The sequence below is a fragment of the Poecilia mexicana genome, unplaced genomic scaffold (genome assembly GCF_051168715.1).
Source record: "Poecilia mexicana isolate PSO_F unplaced genomic scaffold, ASM5116871v1 scaffold_11, whole genome shotgun sequence".
Lineage (NCBI taxonomy): Eukaryota > Metazoa > Chordata > Actinopteri > Cyprinodontiformes > Poeciliidae > Poecilia > Poecilia mexicana.
Window position 1 is genome coordinate 19,822,938 of NW_028263380.1, and position 15,300 is coordinate 19,838,237.

The following is a 15,300-nucleotide window of genomic DNA, read 5'->3' on the forward strand; positions in this document are numbered from 1 at the left end:
CTTAAAGTCCTGTGGAAAAGTTTTTCTTTTAAATCAGACACAAAGCAAACATTTCAATCAACTTTAATCTCCAGGAACATTTGGTTTTTCCACAACAGTCTCCATTTGCATTGTGGCCTCAGCCACCTGTTTAAGTGTCACATTAGACCCTCGGTACAAAGAGTCGCTCCGACAGACAAAATACGTAAGACAAGAACGAGGCCCGGTGGCGGTGGAAGGACAGCCTGTCCTTCAGATGACCTTCAGTTTCTTTTCTGACTCTGGCGGGAACATAGAAGACTTGATTCATGGTTTAAACACAATCTCCAGATGCAACAGGTTAGAAAACTGCAACTAGAGGTGCACCATCAGTTTGGCCAATTTATTCCCTTAATCAGCAGGTCAAATACTAATACTATTAAGTGCACTAAAACTCAGAACTCTGAGTTTAATTAAAGTCGGATAAAGGTTTACACTTCAAAAACACAAAGTCTTACCAAGATTGTCTAGTTTCTAGGTCAAATATCTTGGCACGCCTGAAATAAGACAAGACTTCACAAGCAACTTTTTAGGAAAATCGTTTGTTTGAAGCTGGAGCGTGCTGGAACTCCCCCTTGGGTTGCTAGGCAACGGGCAGGGCTCTGCTGGGGTTGCTAGGTAACGGTGTAGCGCCAGTTGATTTTGACTCAACACAGTGAACAGGCTCCACTGGCAGATTATTTAACTTATAACAGATGAAAATATCTTACAATGAATGAAATAATCTGCCAGTGGAACTAGAACTGTTTTTTAAAATCGATATTAATGAATTATCGACTAAAAACAAACTCATGACTTGCCGAGATGTTACTTTGAAAGTTTTATTTCAAACGTACCAAACTATTTACTCTAGAAACTAGACTAAAGATAATTGGTAAGATTTTATTCATAAGTGAAAGTAATATTCTGCTTCATATTGTCATTACCTAAGATGATATAATTTTCCTGTGGGATAAAGAAAGTATTTAATTTGAATTTTAAAAAGAAAAATGAAACCTGAAGCACCTTTTAAAAAAACTGATTGGTATTGGGTGGAAAAAAAAAAGTGTCACTATAAAGATTGGGCTTATTTTTTATTATTTTTCTCTCTTTTTTTCTTTTTATACATTTTGTCAGTTATTTGTCCAGGAAAAGTGAAACTTCAGTTCATCATTCACATCAATAGGGAAAGTCTGTTTTTTGTTTTAGAAGCAGAATCATAAGACTTTCACGTCTCGGTAATCGTCTGTAGCTCCCCGAAACACATGAACAGCATTTACAATATTCATATATACAAATATATTAAGTATACACACACATACAGATAAAACAAAACAAGACATAAGTGTTTCATAATCGCTCCGTTTCAGGGGGAAAAGTCCAAAGAACTCATTTATTCTGCAAAAGTCCTGTGAGTGGCACCTTTAAGATTTCAATGGATCCGTTCTGAAATAAAACTGTTGCATTCTGGGGAAAAAAAAACACAGAAAAAAACAAAAAGACACCAGACGTTAAGGACAGCTCCATCCTCAGGTGACCTCACAGTGCAATGGCAGTTTAAGACGAACATAAATAAACTTACTCCCGTTCCTTCCACCTTACAGATACTGAATATAGAAACCAAGAAGAAGGTTTACCCATCCCGGCTGTTTCTGCTGCATCAGCTAAAAACTTTTAATACTGTCACCAAACTCTGTGCTGACAACTACAGAGGTGGCCCTAGATTACTTGGGGTCAGAGGTCAGCAACCTGTGGCTCTGACTTTGACCTGAAACGGTAAAGAACAGAGTTAAAAATTTAAAAAAAGCAAGGTTGCTGACTCCTGCTCTGGATTGTGATTTATTTTGTTGCATGAACAACATTCACTGCAAAAACATAAAATAACACCAAGTATTTATAGTTTAGTTTATACAGGAAAATATCTCAGTACACTTGAAATAAGACAAAACTAAGTTAAAGTAACTTTTTAGGAAGGAATTGTTTTATGTCAATTCCTAAATATTAAAAAAGCCATTTCCACAAGCAGATTATTTCACTTTCCAGTTTATAACAAATAATCTGACAGGAAGTTGCACTTTTTCATGAATATTGAGGAATTATTCACTTAAAAAAAGATTTTGCGTTGCGCAGAAAACGTTACTTGTCGTCTTATTTCAATTGTATAAATATATTAGCATTAAAAAGTAGACCAAAAATCATTTCCCATATTATAAGCTATAATGAGGCTTATAATATTTATCTGTGTAAAATGTTTTGTTCCACTGGCAGATTATTTCAGACACACATTTTTCCCATGAAATAAATGAAATAATCTGCTACTAGAACTCGTACTTTATCATCATCAAGGAATTATTTACTCAAACCAAGCTCCTATATCTTGCTGAAAAGTTTCTTGTAAATTACTTTGTCTTATTTCAAGTGTGCCAAGACATCTGCATTAGAAATTAGACAATAATACTTGGTAAGATTTTGTGTTTTTACAGTGTTAACACAGCAGGTGTGTGTCAGTGTGTGTGTTGGGGGCGGAGTGGAGGAGAAAACCTGTATTTCTTGACTCTCAGCAGCTTTTTCTCAGGTTACATAATGAAAATCATGTGAGTGTGTGTGTGTGTGTGTGTGTGTGGGTGTGTGTGGGTGTGTGTGGGTGTGTGTGTGTGTGTGCGCTAGTGTCTCCAGTCTTGTTTTTATTTTTATACGGTCGTCGTCATCAGACGCTCAGCAGCCAGAAGAAGAAGATTATGGCGACGAACAGGAAGAGGGAGTCCTGCCAGTTGTTGTTGTTGTTGCCGTTGTTAAGGTTACCGTTGGCTTGGTGATCCCCTACATACTGGTCTGAGCAGAGACGGGAGATTATAAGGAAGCTTTGTCCCTTTATAACTTTACATTTACACATAATCGATGCACCTTTCTTAACCACAACTTTAATGTGCTTTATTGTGCAGCAGACCAACAGAATTAGTGCAGTTAGGTCATAATAATGCGTGTTCATCCTCCCCAAAAACAGAATCAAACTTTAATTTCTAACAAATATTTAATACTGGAACTGGAAAGTATTTTAATTACTCAACCAAAACAACAAGTAAGATGGACAATCATGTCTCTAAACAAAATTTATTTTGATTCATTTCCAGACCCTCAAAAAGGAAAAAAAAAGTGACACTTTCCCGTTCTATTCTGGTTATATGACCTTAGTGTAATATTTACATCCTTAGTTTTTATAAATCCAGTAACTTAATTTCTGGTGAGAAACGATCCAGGTAAAGTGTGAATTGTTTTGATTCGTGTTTACCTGCTCTGTGGAAGGGGTCGTTGGCGTTGAAGACTGTGGTGAAAAAGCCGAAGGGGAACGCTCCGATCCCGAAAGACATGTGGAAGCCCGTTTCTCCAAAACCGGGGAACATCTGGGCGCAGACAGGAAACCCTTTGGTCAACTTATCACGTTTTTAGGGGAAATGATCTGCTAAAGTAGGAAGAAAAACAGCGTCTCACCCCTCCTCTGCTTTCAGGCTCGGTTCTCTGTCCCTGAGGCCGAGGCGGAGTTTTCAACCTGAGAAGAGCAAAAGCAACATTTTGCCGGAAGTGACCTAAATCCATTTATTCCTTCTCAATGCGACATGCATCTGATCTTTTTATCAGTCTGAACAACGCAGATCGAAGTTTTTCGACCCAGGCCACTTGGATACGCGGGTCCTAAACATGACACAAATCTGACTTGAGTCTGAACGGCCAAGTTGCATTAATTCCATAGACATAATATAAGAGTAGACCCCACAATGGCCGCTCCGGCGCAGGAAATACGGCGGCCATCTTGGAGCGGCCGTCCCTCCTACTTTGCTCAATCAAAACAGCAGAAGATGCCTCAGCACTGAGGGATATTGTTGATCGGATCGATGGATTATTTATGTGAGGGCTCCATAGACAACATTTCACAAGTAAGATGAACATATTATTGTGTATATATTGTGATTAGAATATTACTTTACTGTATTTATGTCCACCGGCGAGATACTAGCTAATATTAGGTACAGTGATTGGTGTAATACGGGTTCAGCCCCGCTATGAAGGCTAACTGAGATTCTGTTAATCTAAAAAAATTAATTATTCTCTAACATTGACTTAGATTATCTGACACAAGGGCCTATATTAGAAATGAAACAATGTAACACATGTTATAAAACTTATGTTATGTGTTATAACATTCACTGGCAAAGTTTACACAGGTGGTAAAGACTATTATTTATATTCTTTCACTCTGTCAAAAGTAAGATACATCCTAAATCTTCCGTTTTTGTTTTGAAAGTTTCCTAAAGACACGATGTGAGGAAGAAGAGGGAGATATCTATAAAGAGAGACTGATTCACTGCAGCACGGATAAAAACATATATATATATATATATATATATATATATATATATATATATATAATTCACTATTAATCATTATTTATTTGTGCCATTATTAATCTTTATTTATTAGCCCTAAATCTCGTCAGCGACAATAGGCCAGGACCGATTAATATGAATTAATCATTATGTCTATGATTAATTCGACCTGAACGTCATTGATACTCGACAAAACGTCACTATTCTGGGACCGCAAATAGAAAAACAACGGCCACAGCGGACTATAATGAGGATTAACTTGTTAATGTGCTGACTCTGGTCGGATAAAAACTAAAATTGCAAGTTACGCTACACATTAGCATCCATGTTTACTTCCGTAAACAACTTCTTCTTCTTCATGGCTCTTGGCAAAACACTGAGCACGCTCTCTGCGTGTGACGTCACTGCGCATGCGAGACACTTTCAGGTTGTTTGCTATGGGCTCTTTGCACCTAAGGCGTTGACGTCACATCTCCAGGGGCTAATGCGGCTCACTTTTTTCCGCTTTCAGTTACCATGACTGGTAGAAAAGACTAAGTCGTATTTCAGATGCAAAAAAACAATACTATTAACATTGTTGTCTTCCTAATATAATGGGCTTTTAAGTTTTCGTTAATTTCCAAGCGATTCTGAATTAAGAAGATGGCTTGTAAATATCTGTCGCTACCAGCTAACGCCGCACAGCAAAGTTTGCAGCCTTCACTTCACTCAGGATCAGCCTAAAACTACCAGGGATACGGATGGTAAATAAAGGAGCCTCCCTGAGTTATTTCCATGGAATCACTTCTATATTCAGCCTGAAAGAGTTTATGGGAACGAGAGAGCAGACCAGAGCCAGACAGCCGAGCAACTGATCCGCCTGAACACACTGCTGTAAACACCGTCCTATCTGAGCTCTGAACAAGACACATGCAAAGGTAATAAAACGAAATAACACGGAGACATGAAGCAACACGGTCATATTTTTCTAAAAGCAGCAACTTTGAACCTGAACAGCTGAACCAGATCTCTGACACCAGAGCTGCGCTACTGTCAAGCTATCAGGCTTGTTGAGCTCGGAAGTAAAAAGCCCGAACCGGAACCTCCCCGTTAGTCTGTGACACTAACGACAATAAACATACATAATATACTTGAAAATAAGATAAATACATTGTCCGTTAGAATGTTTAGATACTTAAATAGCACATTTTACAAGAACAATGTCCGAGAATATTGCCTACTAGCATAAGCTAACGTTAATGTTAGCCACAAAGTTTAAGTAAAACTCACCTTCGTATCAGTGAATGTATAACGAGGCGAACATCTTAAAACCTTTCTCCAGCTGACTGGTTGGGGCTTCGGATCAATGTACAAACCTTGGCCAAGCCCTGCAAGCACCTGATGTAAATGATATTTGTATTGGATCGGAAACAATCGAGCCGCTTTACCCCGAACGCGGAAGCTGAGGTGCAAAGAGCCCATTGGGAGATCAGATACAAGTCGCATACCGTATATTTTGGAAATGTTAACGACCACAAAACAAAAAGAAAAAACGGAATTGAGCATTAAAGTATGCGGTGTGAACGTAGCCAAAATATGCTCTCACAGCGGTTCTGATCAGAACCGAGCATGGACCGGACCGGAGGCATACCTGGGGTCCTCCTGGCTGGAGCTCCCTCTGCCGTACAGCGGGATGACTTTCTCCCTGCTAATGCCCGCCTTGCAGACGGGACACTGTTGCCTGCTGGGCCGCGTCTCCAACCACTGAAAACGAAGAAGAAGGAAAACAAGAAGAAACCTCGTTTAAAAGAGACAATTTGGCAGAAAACTTAAAAACGATGCATTAATCGAGTTAAATGTCAGGAAAAATTTGAAGATTTCAATTGAAATATTGTTTTTATTTAGTTAAATCGATGTGGAATCAAGGGACAGTTTATAGATTTTATGGATAGCAGTTTTGGTACATTTGGACTTCAATTGTAATTTATAGGCAGCAGTTAGTTAGAGGATAAAATATTACAACATGTGAACATTAGATTTTCATAGCAACTTTCTTCACTTGGATTTGAGTCTTTGGGATTTTTCCACAAAACCGCACCATTAAAAAAAAAGATATTTATCCACCTGTTTGTGTGTAATTGGGTGTAAAAGAGTCAACAAAGCAGGTACTTACTTGATGAAGGCAGGGCCAGCTGCAGAGGCAGAAATAAACAAAGATTAGTTCACACTCAACCAAGAATGTCCTTTTCTCTAAATGCTCAGATCAACATTCCTGCAGGAAATTCATGTTAAGCGTCAGATTAGAGGCGATGAGGGGAAAAAACCCTGCAGAATAGATGTGTTTTGTTAAAGTCGCTCCTGCTGCCTGTTTGGTTTAATGCTGATTTCCTGACCTGCTGCTTCAATGTGTGGGGAAACGCTGAGGGAAAAACTCACAGGACAGATTCAGGGTCTGGATGAGGATGAAAATTTGAATATTCCTCTAGTTTTTAATGTTTCTGCTGGTATGACACAGAAACAAGCATCTAAATGAAAAAATACAAAGAGGGTGAATTTTTTTTGAAGATTTAATTTTTGTAAATCATGATTTTGAGCGCGCGTGAGGCGGCCATCTTGTTTACTGCTCCCATTGTCAACTCTACGACAAAATGTTTTTTTTTTAACAAGATTAAAATATTATATGACAATAAAGTCAAACTAATACTAGAATTAGGCCTTAATATTACCAGAATAAAGTTGTAATATTTGGAGAATAAACTCCAACATAAAGTATTTATTAAAGCTTTTTTTCTCATCAAAATGGTTTTTTGTAATTTAAGACAATCTTCTTATAAAAGAGGGGAAACAACTCGCCCTTAATCGATTAAAGTTTTTGGGAATATAAGTATATTTGGTTTTTATTCATAGTATTTATCTTTCTTTTTTACTGCCAATCCTTTTTTTTTTTTTAAATCAAACTGTTTTATCACACATCTATGATGCTGTAATTGTTGTGAAACACTTCGGTCAGCTGAGGTTGTTGTAAATGTGCCACAAAATAAACATTAACTTGACTAAAATTTTGTGTTTATTCTGCGAATACTTTCTTTGTTCTTGGACCCGACTCGGAGGGGAAAACTTTGGCTAAAAATAGTCACAATTGGGTCAGGTGTGTAACCGAGAGCAGAACGTCGCCTGCACCTGCTTGCTGCGTTTGCAGGAAGTCTGCTGGAGGAAATCAGCCACAACTTTACTGACCAAAACCAGGCAAATCTGTTATGTTTATATTTTTAACCTCCAACTTCTTTAATAAAACAAGAATTTGTGTTTATTTACGGGGATATAGTGATAATATTAGCAGAGGAGAAACAATTTTACCTGAAAAAACCTTAAAATTACATGAAAAAAGTTGTTTTAATGAGAAAAACTTAATTGTCAAGATGTTTTTGTGATCATTTCAAAGTCCTGATACTGAAACCAATCTGATGCTGGAATGTTAAAAGATGAAGTATTTCTATGAAGTGTTAAGATTTATCTTTAAAACTTGTACTAAAGTGTAACTTCACAATATGCTCAACATTCTTCAGTTTAATTTGATTTTTTTGTGTTAACTTCTCATAAAATTACAATATTCTCCTAATATTACGACATTATTCTGACAATATTATGACTTTACATTAAAGCAATAAAATTGTAGCCCTTTTCTAGTATTTTGCTAAAAATTTGACCTGAATTCAAAGTTCAAATAAAAATAAGCATTAAACAAGCTTGTCAAACAAAATGGCCTCCCAAAGAGTGCTTTGACAAAAAAAAATCTCTATTTATCAAAAAATTAAATCTTCAAAAATAAAAAATTTGATCAACTGATTAAACTGATTGTAGGAATACAACTGAAAAAGAAAGTTATGATGAGGGAAACGGGCTGAGAAAAACTCCTCATGCACAACTGACGCAGGTTTTTTCCCCTCTAAGCGGTTCAGCCGCCCCCTGTTGGAATGGCGCCCTGGGTGGTGAGTCATACAGGCAGCAAAAGCAGCTAATTTTAAACATAATCTCATAAAACTATATTTTAATAAATGTGAACAGTCGTGGAAGACCTCATACTTTGGATGTAGGTCTAAAATAACAAAATACTCTGTCCATCATGTATTTCTGCTCATGTTGAGCCTGAGAAGTCGACGTTAATGAGTTGGTCGAGTTAAACCTGCAACAGGATGTTTATTACATCAACAGGAACTTAAAAGATGGCGCTACTTTTGTTTCCAAGACTGTTGATGCTGTTTTGCGATTTTGGAACCGCGCGACTCTTCCTAATGCATCCTAAGACAATTTAAAGCTGATGGAGCTGATATGATGGGTGAGTTTAAGCATCTTGGCTGAATTCTGCATGTTTCAGTGTTTTCTTAAAGGTTTGTATCGCAGGTCCATCGGTACAGTACGGCGTATTCCCTAAGACCTTCAGCCTGAAGGTCGTTTCCACGCGACTCCTTCGTGAGGTAAACTTACATTAAGCAACTCGGTTCATGACCGACTGGCAGGTTTTTGTTTTTGTTTTTTCCTTCACTTTCATAACCACAAAAACATTCAGGACTGATGATCCACCTGACCTGAAGTGACCTCAGAACCAAACGTGCTGCTGAAAACAAACTACTGAACTCTGGACTCTGATTAAAAAATATGAACAACTTAGTGAAGTTTTAAAAGTACAACAAATGCTTGTTTTAGTTATTTTTCAAGTTTTTGTCATGGAATAGTTGCTTTTATGAATGACTCGTTTTTATTTTATCGATTTTTTCCTGATCTGAGGCTGGAAACTGTGTGCTATGACTAGAAAATGAAAATATATGTTTTTTTTTTATATTAAAACCTAAAGATAGGAATAAAATATCTACTATTTAAAGATTACAATTTTCTGCAGCAGATATTAGAAGTTATAAGAACGTAAAGTAATAGTTGTGGCTCTAAATCTGTTTTATGTCTCAAATTAAAATGAAACAGAATTTCTGAACATTTCTAATAAAAACGCAGCATGTTAGCCCCACTTGACTTAATGTGACTGTCTTAGTAAAATTAAATCTAAATGTCATTAATAGCAGATTGTAAGATGGACGACTCAACTTCCTGTTCCTATTTTTTAAAGTTTATTCTTTTTTCTGTTTCGTAAATAAGAAAATCGCTACTGGGATAAATTATTGCTGCTATTCTTGCCCTAGTTTTATTGATTCTTTCAATTATTTAAATGTAAGTTTCAGAAAGAAGATGGATCAAATGTGCTTCAAATTATTTGTGTCAAAATGTTTATTTTCTCACATTTCTAACAATATTTGCTCAGGTTTGGTTCAGACTAGTTGTGTCCCTAAAATGTTTGCTACTGATTGGTTTATTAAATAAAAATGCAAAAATTGTTTTACTTTATTTTTTTCCTGCTCAACAATAAATAAAAATTTCATCTAATATGTATATAACTGAATATCCAAAATATAAAAAGTGCTTTAGACGGTTGTCTTTTTAGAAAATAAATAAATAAATGTTTTTGGGTCATCAATTGTTTTCTATTTTGTTGGCCAAACGTTTTACAATTCTTGAATTTTTGTCAAAAAACAAAATAATTTAAGGGCCAAAAATGTCCCCAGAACTTTAGATACTGACATAAAAATGTATTGATAATTATATGTAAGACATGAGACACTGTGTGAGGTGAGAAAAAGGCTTTATTGTGTTTTACTTGCAGAAATCAGTGACGCTTCTCTTCCTTTTTAGAAGACAAAGAGATGAGCAGCTGCTTCTCAACTGCAGCTTTTTTCTGTTAATATTTAAATATATTAGAGAGGAGTCAAACTGTTGAAATCATCAAGTTTTTCTAACATGAAAGCATAACAGAGATGCTGATGTGCTAAATTTCTAGCTACAATAACAGAAACCTCGATGTGTTTATTTGGTGACACAGAAGCCAGCTGTAACTTAATTCAGTCTAAGAAAACATTTAAAGGATTTGAAGCTCAAACACAGACAGCAGAGCTGCTGAACTGATCTGCTCCGTCGTTAGTCGTATCTGCGTTTATTCAAACCCAACGCTCCTGACTAATTAACACCGCGGCGGCGACGCGGTTTGCTGCACCAATGCAACGTTACTTTGAAGTTGCAGCAGGTGAGCTGACCCCGGCGGTTCTGCAGGCTGATGAGTTTCATCACAGTTTCATCACATTAAGCTCGACTTCCAAGAGCAGAGGGGATTAAAGCAACATGGCAACTGCATTACATCAGCACAAAACACAACGTACAAGAACACACAAGTTTCTGTAAATGTTGCACTAAGTATACATCCCACCCAGACACTGATCTTTAAGCAAAACATGAGAAAAATGAACCACTTTACTGCTCCTTTATTATTATTATTGATGCTTAGCTAAAGATTGAGTCAAAATTTTGTTTTAAAAGTTATAAGAATCACATTAGCTTCTGACTATTTGTCCTCCAGGTTAATATCTGTGATTAAATCTGAGCTTGGGTTCAACTTTTCAACCCTGAAACTGTTTTTTTTTTCTTCTGTTGAGCAAAGCACTTTCAGAGGAGACGACGTCTGGAAAGTGAATCTAAAAATCTTGGTAACTATAAATAGACCCACAACCTCCCGCTGGTACCCAGGTGGAGGAATGTGACTTTTCTTCTTCTTCTTCTTCCTGGGATTATGATACCATTAGAGCTAACCCAGATCTGCTCCTGGGCCGTAATCTCCCTTCAGCCTTAACTGGAGCACAAGAACAGGCGCCGCGCATGAATAGGAAACATCATTGAGCTGTTTTCACTTCGCACACATGGTTCGAAGGTTACATGTTGCGCAAGGTTAGCCTAACCTCAGATAAGAGAAAGTGCTAGAATGAAAGCTTTTCAAGGTGAAAAAGACTTTGACCAGTTTATTTTAAACACTTACGGTTATAGAACAAAAATATGTTGATTTTATAAGAACATTGCAGCTGATTAATGCAGAAACTTGGACTTTCTGCTTTTATCTTTAACTGTAGATTATCTGAATGTTTTTGTAATGATTTACTTTTAATCTTTAGCTATGAAAGTGGACTTTTTTTTACCATTTATAATTCATTTTTATTTTCGAAGTCTTCAGGAATTTAATTAACCATTATCAAAACATCTTTTTAAATAAACTTTTTTCTCGTTTAATGCATTTTATCACCTTCAAAACTACATATAATCCAAATTAGTGAAATTATTATAATATTTTTCTTTTTACAAAGGATAAAAAATGTCCTTAATCGCAAAAACTAGCGTTTGATGAACATTTTTGGTCCTAATCATATGATGAGTCTAAACCACTTCCCTTCAAAGCTGATCACATGTTAACGCTGTAAAAATGCTAATCAAGAATGGAATGAGTATTTAAAACGTTTCTCGGGAAAAAGCTGAGTTTTGATTAAAAAAAAAAAAAATCTAAACAAAACGGACAAAAACAAAACTCGTAAGCCATCTTGGCAGCAGTCAGACAACAAGCTGATAAAACGGGCCATAATGGGGCGTGACTCCGCCGCTAGCAGCCACACAAACAACGGTTTACGGAGGCCGCGCAAACGGCCAAACTACTCCCAGACAACAACAAACCACCGACTCCTACCAGAATAAGTGGCCGCACATACTGATGACCGCGTCCCTGGCAGTGTCCAGGCAGATGTTGCACTCGAAGGTGGCCCGATCGCGCTCGCTCTCTCCGCCGCCGCTGCTGCTGCCGCCCGGCCCGTCGCGGTCGCTGCTGCTCTCCCCCGCGGGGAATCCTCCTCTGCTGGCCGGCCCGCCGTTACTCGAGAAACGTGGATCCGCGGCCGCCATGATGTTAGCCGCCGAGCTAAAGAGAAAGCACCGAGCCAAACCAACTTCAGCGGGGTTCCCGACTCGAGCCGAAGTGAGCTACGAGTCAGAGGTGACTGCCGACCATGAACCGTGTGGAGCCGCAGCCGCTACCTCACTGCTACCTTCATCAGGACGTCTGTTTCCGGAAGGAAAACACAGGGGCGGGGCTAACCATGCGTCACGTATCTACGTGATGACGCTCAGACACACCCCCTGTTGCAGTCTAATGTCTTCAATCGTTTTTCACTTTTGTACACAGATGTACTTTTTGGTTTCTACAATGCCTGCTCCTCTAAAAGCAACTTTTCATGTAATTAACATAATATTATTTCTAGCTGAATTTTATATTCAAAAATGCAAATTTTCTGTCAAACGTAATCTGTTTTTATGCAAATTACTATATTATGCAGAAACCATACGCACCTCACCCAATCCCACAGATGAAGCCGCTTGAATCCTTGAAATTAATATCTCTATTATTTCTATTTGTGAACTATGTATTTTATTATTACATTACCCACTGTTCTGTACATTATTTTATCATTTTTACGCAATAATAATTTAAATAAATAAAAATGACACACCCTGAACCTCAATTTTCAAATCCCCGGCTTTCTAAAATAATGGTCGAAGTAATTTTTTGCCAAACGTGAATAAAAGTAAAACATTTGCTGTTTAAATGTCGCACAAAACCGGAACTTTTCTCGCTTCATTGTTTCTAATCGGACTCGCAAAAGGTATGCAACAAAGCGTGTTGTGTTCTCTGGAAGGGTCCATGCTGGTTCTGGTTGTAAATATGTGCTGTCGCCACTAAAGTAAAGCAAAAGTGGGGTTTATTTTTGAACCAGTTAAGCGACGTAAAGCTCCGGCGATAAACGATCCAACATGAAGATCAAAAGACAGAAACAAGCTAAGAAAACGATCAACTTTTACAAATATAATTTCAGTTTCAGGGAGCCTTTTCAGATCCTCATTGACGGAACTTTCTGTCAAGCGGCGCTGAAGAACAAGATCCAGATCAAGGAGCAGATGCCCAAATATCTGATGGGAGAAATCCAGCTCTGCACCACAAGGTGAAAACATTTATTTGTTTGCGGGCAGCGTTCATGCTAATCCGTTTTATCTTTCGTGCTTATGCGTTTGTCTCATCCGTAGCTGTGCTTTGAAGGAACTTGAGACTCTTGGGAAGCAGCTTTATGGAGCTAAGATCATCCTGCAGAGGTTTCAGGTCAGGAAATGTGCACATCTGAAAAATCCAGTCCCAGCGTCTGAGTGTCTGCTGTCAATGCTGGAGGAGACCAACCCACACCACTACTTTGTTGCCACACAGGTACGCACTCACATCAGAGGTGGTAAAGAACCCAACAATAGTACTCAAGTAAACGTGGGACTACTTCAGCATATTTTTACTCAAGTAAGAAGTAGCCGTCCAAAAAACTACTCGTGTAAGGATAAAAAAGTATTTGTTAAAAAGTCTACTCAGGTACTGAGTAACTGATTAAATTATTAATAACTTAATATTTAAAAATTACACCATCAGACTTAGTTGTAATTTTGGTAATTTAAGGACCAAGATGACAATAATTGATATAAGTAACAAAATCAGGCAAAATAAAATGTTTCCAGATTAGTTTCTTTCAATTTGACCTCGGGGCTTCCAGTCCATATTCTGCATATATATATATATATATATACACAGTATATAAAATTATAAGTGATCTTTTTTTCACAAGATCATCTAATCATTGAGGCTTTTAATCAGTTTTATTTAGCCGGACTGAAGACACAAGAGGCTGTTTGACTGTAAAAATTGCTGTGAAATGGAAGGAAAATTATAAATTGCTTTCCAATTTAGGCTTTTTTAGAACCTTATTTTGCATAATAGCAAAATCCTGTTGTCCATTTCTGTGCAGGACCGTGCAGTAACTGATGGACTCAAAAAGATCCCAGGCGTCCCTCTGCTCTACATCATCCTCAACACCATGGTGCTGGACAAGCCCAGCCAGGCGTCCCTGGACCACGTCCAGGCCGTTCAGCTGGGGGAGCTGGTGCCCCTGGCCCAGCAGCAGAGCATTCGCAGCCTGAAGGAGGAGCAGGGCATCAGCCAGAAAGTCGGGGAGAGGCGGGGGAAGAAGAGGAAGAGGAAACAGAGCAACCCCAACCCTCTGAGCTGCCTGAAGAAGAAGAAGAAAGGTGTGCCGACGCCGGCGCTGAAGAAGACGGAACCAGGAGAGAAGAAGAATAGAAGTCGACACAAGAGAAGAAAAGCGGCGGAAGGAGACAACATGGCTGCTCCTGTAGTTATTAGTACGTAGTGGGACAGAAAGACAAAGACTCATGCCTTTAGTTTCCTAAACAATGAGCAACAGTTTTAATGGACTCTCCGTTCTTTCCAAGGAACCAGACTTTCTTTTGGGTTGTAGGACATCAGGAAAAACATAAAAATTGCAATAGTGTTCCTAAAGATTACAATGAAAGTATCAACTCAGATAAATCCTCAAGGATTACCAGGACTGTTTCTGTTTCCTCCATGACAACCATCCCCTCTGTTAGCTTTAGCATGTTGACCAATGAAAATAGACACGAAGGCTCAGCGCTGAGAGCAGTGGAGTTCCTCACAACAGGCCAAATACGATGTTTGTATTGAGACAATTTGCATACGTCCAAACCTTTTGGGCCAAAATCACGTCAAACAGACTTGCGGGCCAAAGTGAATGTAATTTTGCCAACTCAGCCATAAATTAAACATGTAATTCTGTAACTTGTGTTTGTATTGAACCCGTAATCAGAAAACATGCTTCTGTTACATGACAGTTTCCTGCTCTAGGCCCAAATAGAAGTATAAAAATGAGCGTTTTGGATAACATGTCCCCTTTAAACGCCAGAATAATGACAAAGTAATGGTTAGAAAACTGGATTGATGGTGGAATAGTTCGTTCCATAAACCTTTTTAACTTCATATTTTCTAATATAAATCCACTGATAACAAATTTCTTCTTTTCCAGTCAGAAGATAAATTGGACTTTGTAATTTTTCACACTGGTCTTGTTTTTATTTTGAAAAATCTTTTTTTTTTGTCGCTCATAAACCAGTCTGACTTAAA

At 37.9% G+C, this 15,300-nt stretch overlaps 2 protein-coding genes across 2 annotated transcripts; one reads left to right on the forward strand and one right to left on the reverse strand.

Moving 5' to 3' along the window:
* Positions 1-47: 47 nt before the first annotated feature.
* Positions 48-12,349, reverse strand: rnf5 (ring finger protein 5). The gene is made up of 6 exons (XM_015009807.2): positions 11,965-12,349; positions 6,532-6,550; positions 6,010-6,122; positions 3,487-3,544; positions 3,287-3,398; positions 48-2,829 (listed from the first exon to the last, which is right to left on the reverse strand). The coding sequence occupies exons 1-6, from the start codon at positions 12,174-12,176 to the stop codon at positions 2,705-2,707; spliced, it is 639 nt and encodes a 212-aa protein (XP_014865293.2). The 5' UTR covers positions 12,177-12,349; the 3' UTR covers positions 48-2,704.
* Positions 12,350-12,905: 556 nt separating this feature from the next.
* On the forward strand, positions 12,906-15,234 carry utp23 (UTP23 small subunit processome component). The gene is made up of 3 exons (XM_015009805.2): positions 12,906-13,270; positions 13,353-13,527; positions 14,111-15,234. The coding sequence occupies exons 1-3, from the start codon at positions 13,083-13,085 to the stop codon at positions 14,510-14,512; spliced, it is 765 nt and encodes a 254-aa protein (XP_014865291.2). The 5' UTR covers positions 12,906-13,082; the 3' UTR covers positions 14,513-15,234.
* Positions 15,235-15,300: the final 66 nt, after the last annotated feature.